The 26,020-nt window shown below is 42.6% G+C and overlaps 1 protein-coding gene across 7 annotated transcripts in view; it reads left to right on the top strand.

Annotated features, from left to right (window-relative positions):
* Positions 1-5,226: 5,226 nt before the first annotated feature.
* NCOA7 (nuclear receptor coactivator 7) overlaps positions 5,227-26,020 on the top strand; it is a 115,872-nt gene continuing 95,078 nt past the window's right edge. For 3 of the 7 annotated variants that reach the window (XM_036316494.1, XM_036316496.1, XM_036316495.1), the window contains exons 1-2: positions 5,939-6,075; positions 21,268-21,381. In XM_036316494.1, coding sequence (XP_036172387.1) covers positions 21,329-21,381 — 53 coding nt within the window. In that variant the 5' untranslated portion in view covers positions 5,939-6,075; positions 21,268-21,328. Of the gene's footprint in view, positions 5,368-5,938; positions 6,076-16,867; positions 16,988-19,017; positions 19,120-20,530; positions 20,576-21,267; positions 21,382-26,020 lie in introns of those variants that run through there. The other 4 variants (XM_036316491.1, XM_036316490.1, XM_036316493.1 and 1 more) reach the window with 4 other exon arrangements.

Below are 26,020 nucleotides of genomic sequence, written 5' to 3' on the forward strand. Positions count from 1 at the left end.
ACAGCTGCCTCCTGCATGCCCCACCCTGGGGATCGAGCCCCACAATCCGGCGTGTGCCCTGACCTCCTGATTCATGAGTCAATGCTCAACCACTGAGTCACTCTAGCTGGGCTTTATGGGTTTTTTAATTCATTGTGTTATAATCTATTGCTATCATTACTCATAATACTTAAATTATTCCCAATTTGGCCAGACGTCCCTTCAACCTGACTCCTGTGTTCTTTTGACACATCCCTATAAATTTTGAGTACTTCTTTAAGTTGTGGCATAAGATGGTCCAGGCACACCCTGTACTTTACTGATTGAATTAAGGAAAATTAACATCTTTATACATATATCTTTTATTTTTTAGTGTCCTTTATTTTCCCACAAAGAATGGTATACTCTAGATCAGTGATGGTGAACCTGTGACACGCGTGTCAGAAGTGACACGTGAACTCATTTTTTTGGTTGATTTTTCTTTGTTAAATGGTATTTAAATATATAAAATAAATATCAAAAATATAAACCTTTGTTTTACTATGGTTGCAAATACCAAAAAATTTCTATATGTGACACGGCACCAGAGTTAAGTTAGGGTTTTTCAAAATGCTGACACACCGAGCTCAAAAGTTTCGCCATCACTGCTCTACATGGTCTTCTGTAACCTTTTATTACTATCTTTTGAAGCATGTCCATTCTTTTCATAGTTTTCTCATTATTTTTTATAACTGTGTGGTATTTCATTGTATAAATATCTTATTAAAATAGTTTCTTATCATTGGTCATTTAGATTATTTCCAATCTTTTGCTATTATCAAAGCAGTACAATGAATAACCTTGACCTGACATAATTTAGCAATTAGTTTTTATTTATTTGCCCACAAGTGACTCACATTATAGAGTGCCAATACCTGATTTGAAAATGTCATTATATACTGGAGGAAAAACCATGACATCCAATTTAATTTTAGTTATAATTTATTGACAATTTTATTTTCAATATGATTTCAAGCTGACTCAGCTATTCTTCTGTTCATTAATTTGTTCATTCACTGAATAAATATTTATTAACTAATATGTATTAGGTACTATGTTAGGCACCAAAGACATCAAGATGAACAAAATAGGATCCATGGCTTGAAGTTTTGTCTGGTGGGGTTCAATAAACAAGCAATTACAGTAGCGTAGTGGGTAGTAAAAGAAATGTGTGTAGTAAAAGGCTATACCATAAGTTTATTTACTAGATTAAAAACTCATCACTCATCACGCATACTTTGCTGATGGAAGTGTAAAATGGTTCAGCCACTCTGGAAAATAGTTTGGCAGTTTCTTATAAAACTAACATGCTGGGACCATATGACCCAGCAATTCTATTCTTGGGCATTTATCCCAGAGAAATGAAAACTTATGTTCACACAAAAATCTGCACTTGAATGTTTATAGCAGCTTTATTCATAATATCCCCAAACTGGAAACAATCAAAATGTCCTTCAGTGGGTGCATAAACTGTGGGACATCCACACCATTGAATATTTATCCAAAACAGGGACAACTGTTAATATACATAACAACTTGGATGCATTCCATGGGAATTATGCTGAGTGGAAGAAAATAGCCAAGCTAAAAGGGTACATACTATATATGTATCCATTTATATAGCATTTTTTGAAATTATAGAGATGGGAACAGATAGGTGATTGACAGGAATTAGATGCATTGGGTAGAGGATGGATGTGACTGTAAAGGGCTAGGTTGTGGGTGCTTTGCAGTGACAGAACAGTGCTGCATCATATTGTGGTGGTGGGAGAAAACTATACAGATGAGAAGATTGAATAAAAAATATGCGTGCACACAAACACAATGTATATGCAAAGCTGGTCAGATCTGACTATGCTTTAAAGATTGTACAGGTGTCAGTTTTCTGGTTTTGACATTGTACTGTAGTGATGCAAGATGTTACCATTGGGAGACAACTAGAGCAGTGGGGGTGGGGAAAAAACTCAGGACTTCTCTCTATTTTTTGCAACTTTTTGTGAATCTATAATTATTTCCTTCAAAAACCTTCCTTTTCAGTTTATTGCACTATAAATTTCTTTCACCCAACCCAAACAATCACTTCCTAATGTCACTTTGAGTTTAGGGATTCGTTTCAGAATTTTAAATTATACTTTAGCACCAATATCTTAGCACCAGCTTATTTGAATAAGTTTTTCAGAAAATGTAAAAAATATGGGATGAATTCTCAAGCTATTGAACAAACTATTCTTAGCAGAAAAAAGAGAGCAGAAACTGTCCAAGAACACACATTTTAAATTTATTGTAAATAAGAGAAGAGGGCAAATTTATTGAGTTTAATCCAAACAATCTGCCATAAATTCTGTGTGCTGACAGGCCATTTCTATGTACATCAGTATTTCTTTCTCAATACACTGTTAGGCTCCTCCTTTCCAGTGACAAGGAGATTTCTACTTCTTCTTTGGACTTTATAACAAGCCAAGAGAAGCATCAAACCTTGGCCCATTCACCAAAGAACCTATTTACATTATACTAAAAACTATGATGTGCTGGATCTGTAGTGTACTAAAACTTCCCAATTGCACTATATCTTATCTCCCAATTAAAATTTCACCTCTATTTAGAACAGTTCTATCAGAAGAATTGTCTGCAATAATATGTTCTATTTTGTTCTGTCCAAAAAAACAGTCATGCGCCATGTGTGGTTCTTCAGCACTTGAAATATGGCTACTGGCATAAAAAACATTTTTAATTTAATTTAAATTTAAATAGCCACATGTGACTAGTAAGCACCATATTGAACAGCACCGATTTAAAAGGAAATGAAATGGCTTTATTTCTTCTGATTTCTGTATAAAGACAAGGCGTAGACAAACCAATAAGTGTTGAGTTGATGAAATAGAATGAGTGAAGAATCTTTAAGAGGGAATTCCCCCACCATCTAAGCTAGGGAGCAGAAATCTTTATTTCACTGGCACTTTCACTGTAATAAAATCCTATATAACAAAAGACCAATATGCAAATTGACTGAACAGCCGAATGACTTGCAGAACAACCTGCGGAACAACCGGTCGTTATGACGCACATTGACCACCAGAGGGCAGACATTCAATGCAGGAGCTGCCCCCTGGTGGTCAGTGTGCTCCCACAGGGGGAGCACTGCTCAGCCAGAAGCTGGCTCACAGCTGGTGAGCGCAGCGGCAGTGGTGGGAGCCTCTCCTGCCTCCACAGCAGTGCTAAGGAGCAACAGCTGAGCAGGTGGTGTAAGGAGCGAGGAGTCCCGGACTGCGAGAAAGATGTCCGACTGCCGGCTTAGGGGTCCTGGACTGCGAGAGGGCACAGGCTGGGCTTTGTGCACTTCCCTCCAGTGCACAAAGTTTGTGCACCAGGCCTCTAGTGTCATAATAAACATATGATACAGCATGCAGTCCTAGAGGTGTTCATGAAGATAGTAAAGAGGATCCTTAACTTACATGCAATGTTTTGGAAAGGCTGACAAACATTTTATAACTGATGGTTACTTCTACTAAAATATAGGGGTGGGCAAAAGAAGTTGCACTGTGACATTCTTTTGAGTTAATAAAACTATTGTAATAATCATAACTTGTATGTTTTTTCCATACAAACCACTGTAAACCTACTTTTGCCCAACTCTGTGGACACTCCGTTCTATCTTTGGCTAATAAAAAAGATCACTACTTAACTTGCTTCTTGACTGAACATTGGGTCCATAGGGAAGAAAACAAAAGGGAACTTTTGGTGGGGAAAGGATGAAGTCTAGCATTGCAACTCAATCAACATTTCCTGCAGAAACTATGTTGTAAGGAAGACGTCTTTATAAATATTGTTAAACAACTGCCAAATTCTCACTAAGTGACTTCAGTATATACACACACATTCCTATAACCCAGTTATTCTGGTTTGAGGGCAAGACATAATTAATAATAAGTCTCTTTTAAAAAAAATAAATGGGGCTCTAGATCAATTGGAGTCCCTGGAAGTGACCCAGCCATGGGCTCATGTCTCCTGAACCCAGAGGGGTGAGGTACCTCCCCTGCTCAGCCCAGGACCACCACTTTGCTTAAAGGAACACACTTCAAAAAGTCTTAGGGATTTTATCACAATTTGTACTGCTATGGAACATGTCTTTTCTTTTGCCTTTTAACAGTTTTTTTATTTTTTTATTCAAAACCACTGGCCACAGTAAATTCAGCCTTCTGTCCTTCCCAGCCTTTGCATTTCACAAAGGGGCCCATCAGCTCTTCCCCCTCCTGCTCTTGTCCCCGTACAGGATCCCGGATGCTGCCAACTTATACTCATTACAGCAATTGGGCCCTCCAGGCTGACTATAGCCAGAGCCGGGAGAGGGAGAGAGCCAGGGCTGGGAAGATTTGCATCAGCAGCTGTGAGCTTCCCATCTCCATTTGGGTGCTGTTCCCTCTGTGGTCCCATGACCAGCCCTGCAAGGTGATTTTAGATTTTAAAATCTTTTATAAAAGCACTCATCAAAGAACTGTGAGAGCAGGCCAGTTTCTCTGGACATCTCAAACCATGATCTTTTGATTCCAAAAAGATCAGTTCTATATTTTAGGAGCTTAATTTCCCCCTTGAAAAAAATTTGCAAATAACACTTTACCTAAAGAAAAAAGAGGGGGGAAAAAACACTTAATTTTTCATATAGAAACTATGAAGATGTAAACCTGAGGTCCACTGTTGTACGAGCTGAGTGCAGAATTGGGCAATTATTCCACAGTTTGCAAGATAGTACAACGACCATTTGTAACTGAAATTCCAAAGCCACCACTGTTAATTGCTTTGCACAAACAGCGTCAGCAACCCCAAGGAGGCCACTATCTGGTGTGTCTCCTGTGTGGCCTCTGTCACCCCAGTATTATCAGACCAGCCGCAGGCTGCGCTTTGAGGGTTTTTTCTGCGAGTAAGGGTGAACCCTGCGGCCGAACCCTCCTAGTCATCTTGTAGTGCTGGTCAGGGGACCACAGAGGCAGCAGCAAGTGGGGATGCGAGGCCCCCAGGTACTGCCCAGCCGCTGATGCAAACCTTTCCGGCCCGGGCTCCCTCCCAGCTCTCTCGGGTCGCTGCCAAGAGTTGGCCTGGAGGGTCCAATCGCTGAAATGATTGCAACTTGGCTGCATCCGGGATGCTGCACCGGGGACGCGAGCAGGAGGGGGAGGAGATGGTGGGCCCCTTTGCCAAACGCAACGCCGCAAAGGACTGAAGGCTGAACGGACTGGTTCCCGAGCTGGAAGGAAACCCTAGGCTTTCGAGCTTGGGGGGCCTCTCACTGCAGCTCAGCTCTCAAAGCCTGGCGGCCACGGCAGCCCCGGAGGAGGGGACGAAGCCCGGGGCGAGGTAAGATCCTCCCGGGCTCTGCCGCTCAGCGTCGGGCCACGGGGCGGCGCCCAGCTCGCTCTCGAGAGGCGTCAGCAGGGGCCGAGGCCCGCGGAGGCCGCGCGCGCAGCTCGGCGAGGCGGAGCCGCGGGGCCCGAGCCGGGGCCGTGCGCGGGCAGCGGGGGCCGCCGCAGCCGCGGGGGGCGGGGGGCCCCAGGCTCCCAGCTCGGAGGTCGCCGGGCGAGGAGGATGCCGCAGCTGCAGCCGGGGCCGCCGAGCTCGGTCGCGGAGCTCCCGGGCCCCCGCCGCGGCGGAGGGGCGCCGAGCGTGGCGCGGGCCGGGCGGAGCTAGAGGCGAGCGTCTCCCGCGTCGTGCCGCCCGCGGCTCCCCGCCCCCGGCCAGGCCCGCGAGCCCGTGGCGGCGGATGCCCTGACCGCGGGCTCAGCTGCAGGGTGGGCCGGCGCCGCCGCTCGCGGGGAGAGGCCCGCGTTATCCCGGGCACGGCCGCGTCCACCCGCTCCCCACGCCGGTCCCCGGGGTCGTGCGCCTCGGCGCTCCGCCCTCCCGGCCCAGCTCCTCCTCGGCGCACGTCCCCCCCACGACCCCTCCTCCCCGCCACCCAGGAGGATGCGCTCCCCCGCGCCGAGCAGCGGAGGCCACGGTTCCCAGAAATGCGTGCGCCCGATCGCCTGCTCCCGGACCCGCTGTGCCGGCGCCCCCGCCCTGTAGGTAGGTGCGCCCGATCCCCTTCCCCTTCTCCGGGACCGAGGAGTCCTCGCCGCCTTCCGCTGCTGATGCTGCTGCTGGGGAGGTGGGGGTGGGGGCCGGGCCCGGGACCCGCCAAACTTGCCTCCCGCCCGGGTCGGTGGGGCGCTCCGAGGTGCTGATGACCCGGGCGCAGCCCCTGGGTCACTCGACAGCCTCCGCGGGAGCCCGGGTGGCCGAGCGCTGGCGGAGCGGAGCTCGCCCCTTCCCCGCCCACCCTCGGCCCAGCGCGCCGCGGGCGGGGGTGGGGAGGGCTCCTGGGCGCGCGGCTCATTTTTGGGGGAAGACCGTTGGATTTTCAGCAGCGCAGGGAAACATATGTCATCGTGTTTTTTTCGGCTGCACGAGCAGATGCGGTTTTTCTGTTTCAGCCGAACGTGGAGACATGGAAAGCGTTGCTCTTGGCATCTAGAAGTCGCCGTGGATTTTTGTGCATTTCAGAGCTGGCTGGCCGGTATATAAAACAGGTGGCTCCACCCCTTACAGCCCACATTTGAGGGCTAGCTAGACACGGTGCTTCTAGGAGTCAGATTTATTCCGGGGATGCACGAGGCTGGGGGTCCCCGTGCGGGAGCCCCCTGCTCGGGTGAAGGGATGTATGTCAAGTGGCAAGTTTGTTACAGGTGTCGGGACGCTTGCACGGAGTCGCCAGCAGAGGCAGCCTTGGGAGCAGCCTGGCTTCCTACTAGGTGTTACGGTTTGTATTTCTGAGGAACTGGTGATGCGTTCTAGCAGGTTATTATTGTTTTATTTTAAACAATAAGGTTTACAGTTTTGGAAAGTGAGCCATTGTAAGGCCCAGTTGGACATGGACGTATGGAGGTTTAGAGCTTTGTAAGACGAACCAGTGTAAACTCCAGGAGGACTAAGCCTTGTTCAATCCCGCAATCCCTTGCCTCTAATGCTTACGGTGCGCTTATTAGTTATTTGTAAGAACTATTTCAAGCTTCATCTAAAGACAATTTAGTGTCAAAATGTACTAGTATTTGTCTGTCCTGTGGCCGTTGAAGTTTAACTGGATTTTTTAAACTCCTTCTTTGTGTGAATAGCCAAATTCGGTTAGCATTTACGTTTGAATTTTGCCATGTTTAAGACCATATGGGTAATTCTCCCCAACTCTTAATATAAGTTTATTTCATGTCCCAGCTTGCAAGTTTTCCAGTCCCACTGGTAATCACACTTATTTCAGTTAAACTCTGACACGCGATTTTTCAAAGTACAGTTCATGTTTAAAAGAAAATTCGAAGTTACTCCAGAGGTAATAGTGGTTTTGGTTAATAAGTGACATATTAACTCGCTTCAAAGTTGAGTTGTTATGGTTGATCTAATTATAATATATTTTGTTACAGGGAAAGGTAAAAAATAAAGCATGTAGAATTGTCTAGGATTCTTAAATGATTCAAAATATATGTTACAGTTACATATTTTTAACTATATGGGTTTTCCTCCGTATATAAAGATATCAGTATATAAGAATATAAGTTTGACAACCAGGGTGGTTGTGAAATCAGGGGCTTGGAAGAGTCAGTGCCTTTCTGCCTTTAAATTTAATGTTTTCTTGAAAGAAATCAAGGATAACTGCATCACATTTCATTTATTTTTTGCACTATGCTATTTCCTGTTCTTATTTTTATTTTTTGATATGTAAGTTTTCTGAGTCAGTATTAACCTCTTTTCAATCGCTTTGTTTAACAAAATTATATGGGTGTGGTTCAGTCATTTGCTTGCTTTCTCCTTGCCTCCTTTTTTTTGTCATTTTAATACCTCTTCACCATCCTCACTACATATTACCCAAAAGACTTATTTTCACAAAACAACAGTAAGCTGTAGTTTATTCTTACTGCTTCTCTAGCCTACTTGGATTCTTTCTAGACGGGAAGGAAATAATACTTTTAAGCAAAAGCTGCTAAGATTGGAGGAACCTAAGGTAGGAGGGCCCTTATGAAAAATATGATTCCTTGAAATAAAGCAAAAATTTCCCTCAAGAAATACAGACAATTACATTTTACACATCTTAAATTTGTAATGGAGGATAATGAGCAGTTAATTTACATTGTTCTTCCTTGCACACTTTAAACTTCTCAAAAGAGCCCTCCCATATGGTTTTAGCAAACTCTTTTTACTTTGTTGTAGATAATAAATACTTATTTGTTCATTTGACAAGTAGAAGTTGAACCTTTAAACTGCTGGTGCACTTGGCCTTGAGATAATTGAAGTATGAGCCGGTTTCTACTCTCAGAATGGAAGAGGCATTTTTCTGTGTGTATCCTGCATGTAAATGTGCCATGCCTCTGTGATTCCATGGCTCGCAACCTGTCTGGTGAGCCCCCAGAACCCCTCTCCAAATGCACCACTGGAATGCAATTCTAAGACCTGGATTTACTCTGTCTTATTTTTCTGTATCTTAAGTTTTTATTGCAGAAACCTCTATCTCTTCCTTGCTAAATGTTATTTACTGTCCTTTTTATCCTGGCATAATTTTTTTTATTCCAGTCCATTTCACCCCAGCCCATATATTTGTTGTTTACATCCAGTAGGATTCACTCAATTCACACGTGTTGGAACCAAAATTGTTATGGTTGCAGAAGAAGTATAGAAAATTTGTATAATCTTGAATTTCAAATGTGGGGCACTGATGATTAAAGAGTAATTGTTGTGCATTAATCTCCCCTCAACAGTGGTGTAGGATGCCTTTGTTTCTGCACATACCAGAGAATATGAGTTGTCTGCTCATAAATTTGATCAGAAGCTTAATTGAGAGAAACAATGTTTCTAGAGGGTTGGCTGAACAAAGGCCGTGACATCCCCCATTCCCCCTACAATTCTGGGTATTAGACCAGGAGTCTAGCCTGATCTTCAGAAACGACATGCTTTGGTTACCTTGTTTTGCATCCTTTGCAGCCCCCCCCCACCCCCCCACCCCTCCACCCCTTGTGTTCACACAGGGATTCTATTAATAAAGACAGTTACAGGAAACCTACTGTTATGTTAGGAGATGAGGTTATTAAATCATGGTCCCTTCTACAGCTCCTGTTTGAAGACCAATGCATGGAATTCCATTCAGTTCTAAATGCCAAAGAAAAGCTTTATTTTCACTGAACAATTAGTATGTCTATTTTTCATCATGCAGAACTAGAATCATTTCCCTTTCTCATTTGACAGTGAGGAAACACGGAGTCAAATTTGCAACTCAGTTTTAATAACCCTTTAAAAACCTGTGACCTTAATATTGATATTCTAACTTTCCCTTTGATCTTGAGCTTCTATTCTACCTTGTTTTTGTTGATTCTGATTTTTATCTAATTATATTTTTCTATTTTTAAGCTGGTTCACATCCTTTGTGGGACAAGACAAAATATAAAAACAAATAAATGAAAATATTTGCTAAATTGATCTCTGGACACAATATGTTTTTGATTAACAATTTAATCAGTTCCATTAAATATGCTTTGAACAAGTATTGCAAGTTTAGTATGAATGAGCTTATATAGCCACATGGGAAACAATGTTATATAGTTTTGCAAAACTAAATTTTTAGCACTTATTTTTTAACTTAAATTTATGTCCATTTATCACTAATTTAAAATTGGTAAAAGCATTCGATTTAAGTCAAGGGCACGTACCTGGGTTGCAGGTTCATCCCTGGCCCAGTTGGGGCATGTGTGGGAGGCTGCAGCGATGTGTGTCTCGGTGTCTCTCTCTCTCTCTCTCTCTCTCCCCCTCTCTCTCTCTCTCTCTCCCCCTCCCCCAACCCTTCTCCTCCCTCCCTCCTACTCTCTCTAAAAATCAATGGAAAAAATGTCCTCAGGTGAGGATTCATGAAAAAAAGAAATAGAAACTATGAAATGTTGCCCCTGACAGATGATATGATCCACCTGGAGAGAGTGGTCCTCAGTATGTGAATGAGGTATTTTTAATTCCAAGTCCAGTAACCAGATGGTGTCCACGGTGCTCAGCTTTATCGCAGAGGGCCTGTCATGAGGTAATTTGCTGTTGACCGATTAACAGAGGATTCACAGACGAAGAATTGAATAGTGTTTGTTCAGCACAGTTCCGGTGGAATCCTCTGGTGGATGACTCTGATCACTAGCCTGCTATGTTGTGTAGAATAGGAAAAACGTGAGATGACGCCATAGGTGTGAGAAACCTCAAGATCTTTCATTTTCTTTCTATAATTCCGACCTCACTGAGCAAACCAGACATGTTGTACCAGGAATTGAGGTGCCCTGAGTAGCAGTAATGGATATTCTAGCCACTGGGTGAGTGTAGCCCCTGCTGTACAGTATAAAGTACAGTTTCTGGCTATTCGTCTGTTGGGACAGCCTGCTCAGTCCTTATGGTTCCAGGTGCTTAGAGCTGAGCCTGGTGGTTACCCCAAGGTCCTGCCCGCCTACAGGGTCCCACTGAAACAGCTCGTTAGCAGCCCTCTGTTACCTTGAATCACAGCACCTTCCAAAGTAGTTCCAATTTAACATGCCTTAACGCTTTAAAAAGCATTCGAGGAAGAATTTAGTCCAGTTGGGCTGCTATAGCAAAATACCATAGACTGAGTCGCTTTTACGCAGCAGAAATTTATTGCTGACAGTCCTGGAGTCTGGAAGTCCAAGATCAGTGTGCCAGCATGGTGGAGTGTGGTGAGGGCCCTCTTCCGGGTTGCAGACGGCTGACTTCTTTCTCTTTGTGGTCTCTAGGGGCCTCTTTTATGAGGGCTGTAATCGCATTCATGAAGGGACTGTCTTCATGACCTAATCACCTCCCAAGACCCCACCTTATGGCATCACCTTGAGCATTAGGTTTTCAAAATATGAATGGGAGAGGGAGGTGCGCAAACATTCAGTCTATGCCAGGAATAGAGAATTCACAAAATAGGAACTACAAATTGCCAAGGCTTGAGAAAAAAAAAAGCCAACTTGATTGCATCAAGGAAATACAAATTATAATTCGATTTTAAAAGTTCATAACAATGCTGGCAAGGTTTAGGTTGGGTCACATTCCCTTTCAGTGGATGGTGAGGGCATGTTGGTAAACTATGGATGGAGAGCAGTTTAGCTCATGGAATCCCTTGGCACCAGTGATTCTTTTCTAAGCGTACATCCTAAGGAAATCAGAGATGTGGTTGAATTTCAGTGATGCGCACCTTTTCTTTTTCTTTTTTTTTTAAATATATTTTATTGATTTTTTTTTTATAGAGAGGAAGGGAGAGAGAGATAGTTAGAAACATCGATGGGAGAGAAACACCGATCAGCTGCCTCCTGCACATCTCCCACTGAGGATGTGCCCGCGACCCAGGTACATGTCCTTGACCGGAATCGAACCTGGGACCCCTCAGTCCGCAGGCCGACGCTCCATCCACTGAGCCAAACCGGCTTCGGCAGCGCACCTTTTCTATGGGAGGCAAGTGGTATGGGAGACAATGTTAAGAGGTGGGACTCTGAGCCAGTTGCCTGGATCGGAGTCCTGTTGCACCATTTACCAGTTTTGTGAACTTAGGCAAGTGAATTTCTCCTTGATTTTCTTGGCTGTAAAATAAAGATAATAGTATCCGTCTCCCACAAGGTGTTGAGAATGAGGTAAGTAAATATCCGTAAAGAACTTGGAACCCTGTGTGCCACAGAGTAAGCAACTGTATACGTATTAGTTATCATCAAGGGTGATATTGTGAACCTTTGAGACAAGTCCAACAATGGAGACTTTTTTTTTTAAATGATAGTATACCCAACTGTATGTACAAAAAGATCCTGATTTGATTTTAAACTGCACCGGCATAGAAGAAAGACAGGAAAGTCACAAAATGTTAAAGCCTCCTCCCCGCATGGAATCATAGGAATGATGGGATCGTTTTCATTTTTCACATTTTTTTTGTTATCCATATGTAGTGCAGTGATACTTGTTAGAAATTATCAAGATGATAGGATTCTTGCGTTCTGTGCTTTTCTTTACCGAATGCATATTCATTTTTACATATTTTGCTTTCTCTTCCTCCTTCCAAAGCTACTCATATTTCACTTCCCCATCGTCTTCACCCACATGCCATCTGCTTGGCATTTGCTTGTGTTTAGCTCCATTGCCTTCTGTATAGATCAGCTCCAGGCTAGTTCAAGAATAAGTAGACCAAGAGGAATGATTCGTGAGATTTTATGGGTGGTGGCTTCCTCTTGGAAGTTTAAGCCAGAGAATGCTGCTTAGGTCATCATGGAATTGTGTCCTCTTCACATTTCAGGCACTCAGCCTGGCCTCCCATTCTCCCCCTGCCCTCCAGCACTCCAGGAGGGCCAGCATCCTCAGCACCCTTCCATACTCTTCTGGTGGAGTGCAGAAACTTGCCAGGCCTCCTAGTTGAATCAGGCACACTGTTAATCCTTAGTCTGTTGGTCAGAACAAGCCACATGGCCAAGTGGGGGAAGATATACACTCTTCATACCAGTGCAAAGCACCGCAAAGTGGCATAGCCATTGTATTATTCTCTTTCAGGGGAGGAATTCACAATTGAGACGAGCAGTCCAGCCTAGCAAAGGGCCGTTTCTCTTTTGAATTCTACAAGAACTTTTAAAAAAATACATATTTTTATTGATTTCAGAGAAAAAGGAAGAGGGAGAGAGAGGTAGAAACATCAATGATGCGAGAGAATCATAGGCTGCTTCCTACACGCCCCCCACTGGGGATTGAGCCCGCAACCCAGGCGCATGTGCCCAACAATCGACTTGTGACCTCCTGGTCCATAGGTCAACGCTCAACCACTGAGCCATGCCTACCAGCTACAATAACTTTTATATCAATCAACTTAATAAACCTTTAAAAGAAAGGCACTTAAACCGTGGGCTGGTTTCTTAACCCAGTCTCTGGGAAAATTCTAGTTGAAACCCATACGCATAATTTGTCTTCAAGAAGAGGTCATAGTATTTCACAGTGCTGACTTCCTTTCCTCCTGGGCAGGGCTCCTTGCCCTAGACATTTCATTATGCTTTGTCCTGAACCCACATTTGTGTATTTACCACATTTTAGACTATGCCTGTACTAACTGTTAACAGAAAAGCCGGAGAAGAACCAAGCAACGCTCTGAGAGTTTGGAGTTACACTTTATTCACCGCGGTGGGCTCAGGGAAATGAATCCAAATTCTAAGCAAAGCTACAAGCAGAACTTCCTTTTTTATGGAAGAGCCAGCCCTTTGTGTGCTTGCTGGCGGCCTTGAAAACTACACAATTCTATCCAATTAAAAAATGCACCTGGCATGGCATTGGGCATATCTAGTCTCTGGCCTGCAAGGTCAGACAGCTAAATTTATCTTCTTCGTTATTCAAGCAGGCTAGAAAGCAAAGTTATTTTTTCAGAATAAGAGGCCTTCTAAAGAATAGCAGAGAATTCCAAACAGTAGTTTTGCAGAATAGGGGTTTGCCTCCACATAACTAAAGCACTACTTGCCTCTCTCTCTGCCTCGCCTTTGCCTGACATGTGAGGCGAAACCAGATAAAATTGCTGTCCTCTTGAGCATGCTCTGGGAGCACATTTGCATTAAGGATAAAACTGTTTCTGGTGAACAGATGATTGTTGGTTGTGTAACACTACTGAAATGTAACCACGAGTAGCTGCTTTGGGTGTCATCCCACTTCAAACACCTTTCCTAACAACACTGGCCTGTGACCGTGGCCCCTTTCTTTCCCTTAGTACCTCTCTGTGCATAACACATTTTGTTTGGCATTAATTTTTATGATACCTTTTTTCCTGGTTGCTTTATTGATGTAAACTTTATCTCCCTTGTTAATAATGGAAGTTTCCTTGGAGAATATTGAGTTTAGGAATTACATCCTAAAGGAAAACTGGCCAGAACTTTTGAATGGTGGGTAGTTGAAGTGAAAATTCTATGCAGTAACATGGCCTAATGTTAGAGGCTGTTATCAGTGGTTCTGATTCTGGTATCAGACAAAACTGACCATTCTGGCTTTAACTCATGACTCTTTGACCTTGAACAAGTTCTTTACCCTTCCTAGACTGCACATTTCTTATCTGAAAAGGATCAAGAATGTTGACACCTTCATACAGTCATAAAGATTATTCTGTATGGAACAGCACTGACCCAAAAATGTGATGCATATGGTTCATGTTCAATAAATGTTTAACCGTTGCTGCTTGTTGTCATCATTATAGTCACTAGAACTGCCTAACTTGAGTTAGTTCACTATATGATTTTAATGTTTAGGGCAGATTTGAGTCTAATGCGACAGGTGTTGTTGAAGGTAGGAATTATAAACACTTGAACATTTGGGTTGATTGGAATCTCAGTGGCTAGAATTCTCTGTTCCATGGACACATTTAATCGCTATTACAGCCCTTTTACAGATAAAGAAATTTTACAGAATTTCCTTATCTGTGAAAGGGCTGGAGAAATGGAGTAACTTGCCCGTGGCTACATCTCTCGGAAATACTAGTCTGCAATGCAACCAAGCCTGCCCTGCTGTACTGGTGCCGTGCTGCCTTACCAACGTGGGTCAAAGGGGTCAGTCAGTGAGGCACAGAGCATATCGAAAACAGGCAACTTCTCACGTGCAGTGTGTATAAAACATCAGCTTCAAAGGAAATAAAATATTTCCAATTACAAAATCATTTAAAATATGAGTTTCCCCATAGAACTGAACTTTCTTCTGGAATAGTTGTTCTCGGCGAGGGCATTAGCCCCCCCCCCCCCCCCAAGGTGCAGTTGGGTTGGCATGATTATTGGGGGAGCACTACTGGCAATGAGATGGGGGGAAGCAGAGTTGTCAAGTGCCCTGCAGTGAAGGGGATAGTCTTACCAGTGGTTCTCAACCTTGGCTGCACATTAGAATCACCTGGGAATCTTTTTAAAATCCTGATTTCTGGGCCTCATCCTCCGGAAATTCTGTTTCTTTGTTATGGGGTAGGGCCACAACATTAGTAACAAAAAAACCCCACAGAATTTCCGGAGGATGAGGCCCAGAAATCAAGATTTTAAAAAGATTCCCAGGTGATTCTAATGTGCAGCTAAGGTTGAGAACCACTGTCTTAGACAAAGGAGAATTGTCTCTGTATTTGGAAATTTCCTATCTTGTATAGGACTTATGTGAATATTTAGTGGGAATTCTAAAGAAAAGGAAGATTACATCTAAATTGCCATGCATAGCAATATCACTCTGGTTATTATAGCTCTAGTATTTATTCTAATGTTCCATGCGCCCCCCCTCCCCCCCTGTTACCCATCCTCTCCTTCTTCCTTCTGCTCTTTCATTTTCCTGTACTTTTCTATATAGTGAAATAGGTCTTGATCTCAGTCTCCTACAGATAAACTTGTCCTATGTAAGTAGATGTAGGCATCCAAGTGTTTCATTATGTCTTCTAATGAACTTGTGCTTGAAAGTTTACTAATTGAAACACCTGTTATAAATTATGAATTGAAATACCTGTTATAACTTACTTTTCTTTTTGGCATTATGTAGATATTTTTTTTAATTTGAGAATTTACATTTTGAAGTACCTGTTACCAGTTGCTTTTCTTTGGGCATTATATTGATTTCATAAAATGAAGTGTATACGTAGGTTATATTATCTGTGAACTTCATTTCAATATTATAAAAGGAGTATTTAGAAAATATTTACATATTTATTTAGATAAGGGGTGTTGATTTTGATAAGGTTGTGAAGTGCTGGTCTATAGCAATCTCATGACGTGGTCGTTCTGCTTGTCCTCAATCACTAAAGATGATTCGGAAGCCACTCTTTCTGGAGGCAGCTGTCTGCATCTGTCTGTAAGACAGTTCTTCCTGACTTGAGCCAAGACCCCTCTCCCTCCATAGCTAATGCCTGGTTCTAGGTGTAGTCCTTGAGAGTCTATTGTACAAGCCTAAATCCTCTACCAGATAAGACCCTTAAAATATTTGAAAATAGCTGTCGTTTCATCCCAATTTTTTTCCAGGGTAAACCAGACCAGCACTTTGACCAATATACAGTATATACTATATAAGTATTTTGTTTATTGATTTTTTTTTTTTTTAGAGAAGGAGGGGTGGCTAGAGAGAGAGAGAGAGAGAATGAGAGAGAAACATTGATGTGAGAGAGAAACACACCAATTGGTTGCTTCCTGTACACACCCTACCAGGGATTAAGCCTGCAACCTAGGTATGTGCCTGATTGGAAATTGAACCTGCAACCTTTTTGGTGTGCCAGGTGATGCTCCAACTAACTGACCCACCTGGCCAGGGCCTGCCTTTGTTATTTAAAAAAATATATATTTTATTGATTTTTTACAGAGAGGAAGGGAGAGGGATAGAGAGCTAGAAATATCAGTCAGCTGCCTCCTGCACACACCCCACTGGGGATGTGCCCGCAACCAAGGTACATGCCCTTGACAAGAATCGAACCTGGGACCCTTCAGTCCACAGACCGACGCTCTATCTACTGAGCCAAACCGGCCAGGGCTGCCTTTGTTATTTTAAATGACAGCGTGGCTTTGAGAAAGACTGAACACCCATTATATTTCTTTATTTGTATTTTCTAAAAGGGAATGTCTGCAAAGAAAGAAACATTTTGGTCTGTTCCATAAATGGCCAAACTTAGTGTGACCAAGCCTCAAAGTATGTGCTTGTCATTTTTTCATTTGTATAATAAGAAACATGTTTTGGGGAAAACACTTGATGGACATCATGAGTATACACTGTTTTTCCCTGAGTCTGGACTGGTTATACCTGAATGTGTGAGATGTGAAGCCAGAGGCCACCTGGATGGTGCAGGTCACACTGGTTGGGTAGAGTTAGGAAGTCCCAGTTAGCTCTGTGCTTGAATTCCTTCTGCGTAGCAGCACCTGGTCTCAAACAGGGAGCACTTTGCTGGCAATCCAGACCTACTTTGTCTTCAACACACTCTTATGCGGTAAGGATGGTGGATGTGCCATTTTTATTTGAATAATGAACTAGATGTTGGTTTAAGTGGACTATCCTGATTTAAGATCACAAAAGTAAATATTTAGATAGAAGTGCTTCCTCATAAAAGTCTTTTTGGTCTGTAATACACCGTAGATGCAAGATACTCTTGTAATTCAGTGCTTGGATGAGTCGAGAGTTTATTGATGTGAGGAAAAGTCAACAGTAGGTGGAAGAGGGGCTTTTAAGAAGCCCATTATAACCACTTGTAATGGAAAATGTAGTTTGCATTAGAGATTGATTTAAGGATCTTTGGTTCTTCACTGAAGCATGAAGGCTGCTGTGTGGTGCTCTGTGCAAAGCATGTTGATAGCACCCTTCACTGATCTCTTTCTGGTTAATCTGTTGGTGCCTAGAGTTGAAAGGGCTGCGTCTGTCTTGTTTAAGGAATATAAAAATTCCCTGAAATTGAAAAGAAATCAACGATTAGCATATTTTAAATTTATCGAATAGAATATATTAGAGAGGGGAAAAAAAAAGCTTTGCCAGTTCTAGAGAGATACAGCAGCACCAGATGTCAGCTCTTGGATCATTTAATCATTTTTCTCTTGTGCATATTTTTGTCAATATTTTTCCACTGGAACTAAATATGCGTTTCTGGCTCGGCTTGCAATATAAAAATTTTCCAATTAGATTGTTATGACTTCATTTTTATTCATGAGGGGAAATCTAATAAAGGGAAATCATCGCATATGGCGGCGTGCAGGCGAGGAACTTTAAAATAAACCACCTGGCATTCTAATGCTTTCTGGAGTCCAAGAGAGGCTGGCTTGAGTCTCCATCCCCCGTCCCCAAGTAGTTCTGAATTTGGGAGGAATCCTTGGATTTCTATCAGTTTGCCATATTAGTGATACAAATCAGTTTGCCATATAATTGACCTTACCCCAAGTCTAGATTAGTTACTTGCGTGGCTTTTATGTGGGTTTTCTTCTTCGTTCTGTGTTACCTATTTAGTATAAAGTATAAAGAAAATATGAAACATGGTGGTTTTTGACTTGAAGGAACTTTCCATTTGTTTGCAGCTGGGGAAGAGGCTAAGGGAGGTGGCCTTGTCCATTGTCGCCCAGTGTAATTAAGTGCCTCCCAGTAAGTGATAAGGGGCATGTGAAATAAGCTTAATGAAGGGAGAGATGGGCACACAAGTGGTCAGGGAAGGCTTCAGAGCAGAAGCGGGCCTTGTGCTAGATCTGGTCAGAAGGAAGACTGTAGCAGAGTTGCTTCAGAGTTAGGGAAAGAGTAAAAGATGAAGGTTGCGAGCTGGGTAATTCATGCAGGCCTGGCCTTTCTCCATCAATGTGGTCCTGTCGGAGGTCTCAGTGGCCCATTCCCGCAGTGCCAGCTGCATTTGTCATAACCTGCAGAATTTATGCTGAGAGAGTGGACGCTGCTGGTTCCAGATTTCTTTCCTAGCTCGATCCACATGCTTTCTGGCTCCGCGGTTATTGACAGGCATGGAAGTGTACACCAAACTGGATTTGTGCCGATTCCACTGCTGCTGTTGAACTAAGGAAACTAGTACCTCTCAGCCTCATTTTAATGGATACCGAACTCATAATGTGGTTGTAAGGATTAAAAGAGATAATGTAGATAATATGTTAAAATAAATGACTTACGGTAGGCAGGCATCATGATTTGTTTGCTTTTCCTACCTGGTAGCCCCCCTGTTGTCCTTGCCTGAATGTGTCTTGCCCTGTTCACATCCTTACCTGTGCTCATTCCCTTTTTCTGGAATGCTCTCTCTTTTTCCTCTTTGCCTATTGAAATCGTCACTGTCCTGGAAGATTTACTTTAACATCTCAATCAAAATTGAACTTTGAGTGCTTTGGATTCCCAGCAGTAGTCTTTGGGACAGCTCCAAGTTACTAACCCTGCTACATTTTAGTTATTTGCATAACTCTTATTTTCCCTACAGGTTGGTCAACTTGAGGGTGGAGCCCATGTCAGGGACGAGGAGATAAAGCAATACTAGTTCAGGCAGTGTCCCTAGACTGTTTCCATACAGGGACTTGTGCGTAGTTGTCATGGTTTCAGGGTGTTCTCATCACCATCCTGGCCCCCCTCCTTAACCACAACCATATGCTGGTAATTTCTAAATCTATTTCTTTAGCCCTAACTGCATTCTTGTGTTTTAGATGTAATCACACATCTTGTGAGGATCTCTAGCTGACTAGCCTATGGGCCCCTCCAAAACAACATGTCCCGAACCTTCTTTCATCTGTTTATGCTCCCCTGTCTGACCCCTTCATGTAAATTGTATCATATCTGTGATAGCACAGTCTACGCAGACCCTGAAGCAACAACTTGGACATCCTTCCTTTCTTCCTTTCCCATGTTGTCTACATTGAATGAGTCATCAAATCTCAACTAATCTGCCTCCTAAATATTTTTTGAATTTATTCCTCCTCTTTCTGTGTTAAATATTGCTACCTAAATGTGGGCCTTCTCTCTGAAGTAGTTTTACTGTAATTTCTTTCTAATAGATCTGCTTCACCCTATGCTTCATTTTTTTTTTCAAAAAAAAAAATTGATTTTGAGAGAAAGAAGAATGGAGAGGGAGGGAAGGAGAGAGGAAGGGAGAAAGAGAGAGGGAGAGAGAGAGAGATATATCCATATGTGAGTGAAACATTGATTGGTTGCCTCCTGCACATGCCCCAGTTGGGGATCAAACCTACAACCTGGGCATGTGCCCTGACTGGGAGTTGAACCGGTGATCTTTTGGTGCATGGGACAGTGCTCAACCAACTGAGCCGCACTGTCCAGGGCTATGTTGTATCCTTTTAAGTCCATTTTCTACAATCTGCATATATTACTCCCTCATGTAAAACCCTATGGTGGCTTCCTTTCATATACATCAGAGATATTTTATCTTGTGAACCATCTCTGGTCAATTTGGTGATGTCTTCTGCAAGGACTGCCATTGGGTTCAGTGTGACTGCTTGGTGTAGTGAAGGGGGTGGGCAGCACATAATGCATAGCTACGATGAAGCTCAAGCTTTTTAGTGTGGCATAAAGGGTCTTCCATGGCCTAATGTTGGCCATGTCTTCATCCTCAGCTCCCACAGTTGCTCTGCTGCACATTTACTAGTAATACTAGCATAGGAGGGAAATACTGTCTTCTTGCTTTTGTTCAAGCTGGACCTGCTTCCCTGTACCCTTTAACTAGGAAACCCCTGCTCATCCTTCAGATCTTGGTGTGTGTGAGGAGTGCATAAGGCTGACTGTTCTTCCTCTAGGCTCCAGTGGCACCTGTGCCTTCTCCATAAGCAGCCCATTGACTGGGAATCCTAAGTGTTTCCCTTGCAAGACAGTACTTTCCATTAGGGCAAATATCATGTTATATTTATCTTTGGTCTCTGGTACGTATTCCAGCACCTTTCATGTAATATGTATTGTGCATTGTTTAGTGAGTTGAAATGAATTAGTAAATAGTTTGATTGCCCCACACTCTTTGCTTTTACTTTGATACCCCTTTAGGGTGTAAAGACAGATTTAGGGAAGGTTGGTGCTCTGCAGAAAACTCAGGTCCGTGAATCAGGCAGTAAGTAAACACTGGGAATTTCTGAGCAGGGCTGTGGGGATCAAAGTGGTATTTAAGGAAGACTGATCTGGAGACAACCTTTATTATAGGTTTAAAGTGCTCCCGGGAAGCGTAGGTGCAGGGAGCAGGGGTGGAGAGGCAGAGGCAGAGGCAAGTGGGTGAAGCCATTGGGAACAGCTTCCAGAGGCTTCGCACTTTCATTTCCACGTTTGTTCCAGTGGGGATGGTCTTGCTGGCGTGTTTCTGAAAACAAAATAGAACGGTGATGTGATTTTTATTTTTAAAGAAAGAACATTCTTGTAAAACACCTAGCTGATCCATTTTCCATATGTATGAGACATAGTCAATATTAATTACTTGAAAAGAGTGATTATGAGTTTAAATATTTTTTAAAAAGTAGCTTTTGATAGCTAGCCTAAGCTCTTCCAAAGCCTGTGGTTTTCATTTCAGCACATTTTGAAATAATTGTTAATTATGAGGAGAACACTTCAGTTTCTTTTTCCAGCCACCTTTTATTTTTATTAAAATTAGTCCCCCATGGGTGTTTGTACTTCATATGACTCATGTGGTTGTGTTGACTGGTAAAGCTTTTCTTCCATTTATTATGGGACATGTTCCCTCTGCCTTATTCTTAATATTGGCCGTTTTAAGTGTCCTAATTTATAGTCACTTTGTTGCTTTTTTTATTACAGGGTTATGACTCATTGATTAAAAAGAAGAACTTCCCCAAATACTTTGCACTTTTAACTTCATATGATGGATACCAAGGAAGAGAAGAAAGAACGGAAACAAAGTTATTTTGCTCGGTAAGCATTTTCTCTGCAAAGTTATATCAATACTTTAAAAAAATTTTTTGAGAGGACTTTGTCTATATTCTTGGCATTCTGTGGCTTGTGATTGTTCATAAACAGAGTAGGTAACCTATAGAAGTTAAATATACTTTGTTTCCTGCTCTGTAGCTTAATTGGTTGAGCTATCACTAAAAATCTGTGGCATATTTAAAGTCTGATACCTTCTGTGTGGGGTATCCATTACTTAAAACGTATTTTTGGTTGGGGGCTGGGTGGAAAAGGCGAAGGAATTAAGCAATGAGAACTTATAGACCCAGAAAAATAAATAGTATTTTTGTAGGAGGTTGGAATGGATGGAAATTCTATCAATAGTATCCATGTCATTTTTAAACATTTTTTTATTGATTGATTTTAGAGAGGAAAGAAGAGAAAGAGAGAGAGAGAAACATCAATTTGTTGTTCCACTTATTTATGCATTCATTAGTTGATTCTTATATGTGCCCTGACCGAGGATGGGACCCACAACCTTGGCGTATTGGGACGACTCTCTAACCATCTGAGCTACTGGGCCAGGGACTGTGTGTCCATGTCATTTTTAAAGGCTTGAACTCATCCAACATATATACATTTGTTAGTATCTGGGAGAAGTGATCTAATACATTATCAGTTACTATTTACAGATTTAAACATCTATATGGCAGCCACTCACTAATCACAATAAAATGAATAAGCTAAAACATTTACAAATCAAATAATTTTTGATAATTAGAATGTTTTGAAAATCAGAGTGAGAAGATAAGCTTAAAAGGATCATTACTGTCTCCTAAACTGAAATACTACTTAAGAACTGAATTCAGGCTCACCACATCCCCAACCCCCTATTTATGCTCATTAAAAATGCACGTCCTGCCTAGCACGTGTGGCTCAGTGGTTGAGCATTGACCTAGGCACCAAGGATCACCAGTTCAATTCCCAGTCAGGGCACTTGCCCGGGATGTGGCCTCAACCCCCAGTAGGAGGTGTGCAGGAGCAGCCCATCGATGTTTCTCTCTCATCAATGTTCCTATCTCTCTCTTCCTCACCCTTCCTCTCTCTCTAAAAAAAATCAATAAAGACATATTTAAAAAATGCATGTCCTTTTTTCCAAATATAAGCCTTGGAAACTAACAGCCAAAGTTATTTGTTGATGTTTTCATCCAAAAATTAAGCTAGGTTTTGGATTATTAATGGAAAAAGGAAGGAAGTGAATATTTAAGGAACTACTTACTGTGTGCCAAGTGCTTATACTATTTTTTTCAATCTTCATAATAAACCTGTGTCTTAGGTTTTCCTCCTGTTTACCAATGAGGTAATTAAGAAAGTATTTTGTCCATTTCATGCCATGTAAGAGTCTGTATTCAAATATAGGGTTGTTTCCAAAGGGTGTGTTCCAATTAGTAATAGGAAACCATGAATGAGAGGTTTTGGAAAGCAAGAATTAAACTACTAATTGTAGTGAATTGAAATGTTTTCACTATTGGGACTGTAGAGAGTGACAAGATTGTTTGGGCAAGGAAGACAGCAGGCATCAAGTGGGTGAAGCATTAGAAAGGTAGGACACTTCGAATAAATAAGAAGTGTATAGTGATTTTTAAAAAAACTCTTTATTTTGAGATAATTATAGATTCGTATGTAGTTGTAAGACATAATACAGAGGTATCCTATATTTTTCATCCAGTTTCCCACAATGGTAAAACCTTATGTGACTATCCTATAATATCACACCTAGAAAATTGACACTGATACAATTTACTGACCTAATTCAGACTTCACCAGGTTTCATAAGCACTCATTTGTGTTTGTGTGTGTTTTTTTGTGTATTTAGTTCTGTGCAGTTTTATCACATGTGTAGATTTATATGGCCACCATCACAATCAAGATGCAGAGCAATTCTGTCAAAAAGATCCCATGTACCATCCTTTTGTAGCCATATTCACTTCCTTTTCTCTACCTTCCACCCCTCACTATCACTAATCTGTTTTGTTTTTATTATTTATTTCAGAAAGGAAGAGAAAGAGAGATAGAAACCTCATAGAAACATCAATGATGAGAGAGAATCACTGATCGGCTGCCTCCCGCACGCCCCACACTGAGAGGATCAAGCCCACATCCCAGCCATGTGCCCTGACCTCCTGGTCCATAGATCAATGCTCAACCACTGACTGAGCCATGCTGGCCAGGCCACTAATCTGTTTTCAATCCCTATAATTTGTGATCTAAAAAATATTACTAAATGGGATCATATAGTATGAAACCTTTTGAGATTAGATTTTTTTCACCCAGTATAATTATCTTGCTATCTCAGTTTATTCACTCTGCTGTAACAAACTGTCACAGACTGAGTGGCCTTTAAACAACAGAAATATATTCCTCACACTTCTAGAGCTGGCTGGCTGAGGTCTGGGTACCAGCATGATCAGGTTCTGGTCTGCTAAGAGCCCACTTCTTGGTTCATATTGTTACTGGTGGGGAGACCTCCTGTCCCTACCTGTTGCCAGTGGAAATGGGCTTCTTGTGATGTCATGAGAACAGGGATTTTCTGAGACTCGCACAGGAGAATGAGTGATACTTATTTGTGTGGAATTGGACCCCTGAGTTTCCAAGGTCCCTCTCCTCCATCCTGCCTTGGAAGAAGTCCAGCTGTGTCTTCAGTAGAGCTAGGGTTAAAGTCACTGCCCAGAGCCTCTGTTCCATTTTTGCGCAGTCCAGTCCAGCATCAAGCGAGCTTAGCTTGTGTTCTCAGCTGGAGTCCATTGTCGGGGGTAGGGGGAGGTGGTGGTCCATATGGCCATGGGCCAGGCAGCTTCTAGGGCCCCATGGCTAGGGAGGGAACATGGGCGAGTGCAAGGAAGCAGGAGCCAGGCCAGAGGAACAAGAGAGAGAATTGCTTTGGGGATTTTATCCTAAGATTTCATGTGCTTGCAGTGTCTGCACCCCCTCTAGCCAATCCATGGTTCCCCAGGCTAGACTGACAGGCAAGTGTCTTCCCTACGTCACCCTGACTTCACTGTGCATGCGTCCATCTTCCATTGGTCCAGTCCCCTCCCCCAGTGATCTGCAGGGAATGGATCCGTGGCTCCTTGTGGGGAGTGTTAAATGGCAACTTCCTGGTGAGGCTGCCTGGATGACCATGAATGTCTGGCCTTCCTGTGCTTTCTTCCAGTTATTAATATTAGCTAGCTCATTACAACAGTGACAGTATAAGGTTGTCCTCTTGTGCTAACCCAGTGGTTCTCAACCTGTGGGTCGCGACCCCTTTGGTGGTCTAACGACCCTTTCACAGGGGTCACCTAAGACCATCCTGCATATCAGATATTTACATTACGATTCATAACAGTAGCAACATTACAGTTATGAATTAGCAACAGAAATAATTTTATGGTTGGGTCACAACATGAGGAACTGTACTGAAAGGGCCAGAAGGTTGCGAACCACTGTAACCACACATGATGGAAGGGGCAAGGAGCTTTCTCAGGCCTTTTTTACAAGTGCACTAATCCCGTTCATGAGGGGTCTACCCTCATGACCTAGTCACCTCCCAAAGGCTCCCACCTCCTAATGCTCCCACATTGGGCATTAAGTTTTTCCTTTTATGGGTTGTACTTTCGATGTCAAGTCTAGCAACTCTTTGCCCAGCCATAGGTCTTGAAGATTTTTTTTCTTCTTAAAGTTTAATAATATTAATTCAGGGGTCCTCAAACTACGGCCCGCGGGCCACATGCGGCCCGCCGAAAACATTCATCCGGCCCGCCGGGTGCTTTTGCCGCCGCTGCCTGTCCTGCTTAGCAGCCGACTCGTCCCGGGCCCGCAGTGCGCATGTGTGGAATGTCTGAGGGACAGTGAACTGGCACCCTGTTTAAAAAGTTTGAGGACCTCTGTATTAATTTATATTTAAGTTAGTAACAAGCTTGAGTTAATTTTTATAGAAGATGTGAATTTAGATCAGGATTTTTTATCTCATTTTTTGCCTATGGGTACCCTAAATAGTGATTTCAAAAGCTACTAGTATAGTGCCTGCCCTGGCCGATGTGCTCAGTGGATTGAACCTCGGCCTGTTTACCGAAGGGTCTCAGGTTCAATTCCCAGTCAAGGGCACATACCTGGGTTGCAGGTTCAATCTCGGCTTTGTTTGGGGCACGTGTAGGAGGCAACCCCTCCAATCAATGTTTCTCTTATATTGAGGTTACTCTCTCTCTCTCTCTTTTTCTACCTCTCCCTCCCTTCCACTCTCTCTAAATATCAATGGAAAAATTATCCTTGGGTGAGCATTAAAACGACAACAAAAAAACCCAAAAAGGAAAAGCTATAGTGCCTTCTCAGTCTGAATCCAAATTGATTCCAGGAGTAAGGGTGACTGGTGAACAACCTACTCAAAGTTAACCACTTCTTGTTCTTAGAATGTAGAGTTAGGGAAGTCCCTTAAACTGAGAATGCAATATGACATGAAAAACAGAATAGTGTTTTCAACTCAGAAATGTTTGCTTTGATCTCTTGTGAAAACTATTCTAACAATACTTTAAGAAAAGCATGTAAAAAAATGAAGTGTGACCTTAGAAGTATAGACCTAGAACAAGAACAAAAATCAGTGGTGCTATTAAGACAGTATGTCAACACA

The sequence above is a fragment of the Myotis myotis genome, unplaced genomic scaffold (genome assembly GCF_014108235.1).
Source record: "Myotis myotis isolate mMyoMyo1 unplaced genomic scaffold, mMyoMyo1.p scaffold_m19_p_7, whole genome shotgun sequence".
Classification (NCBI taxonomy): domain Eukaryota; kingdom Metazoa; phylum Chordata; class Mammalia; order Chiroptera; family Vespertilionidae; genus Myotis; species Myotis myotis.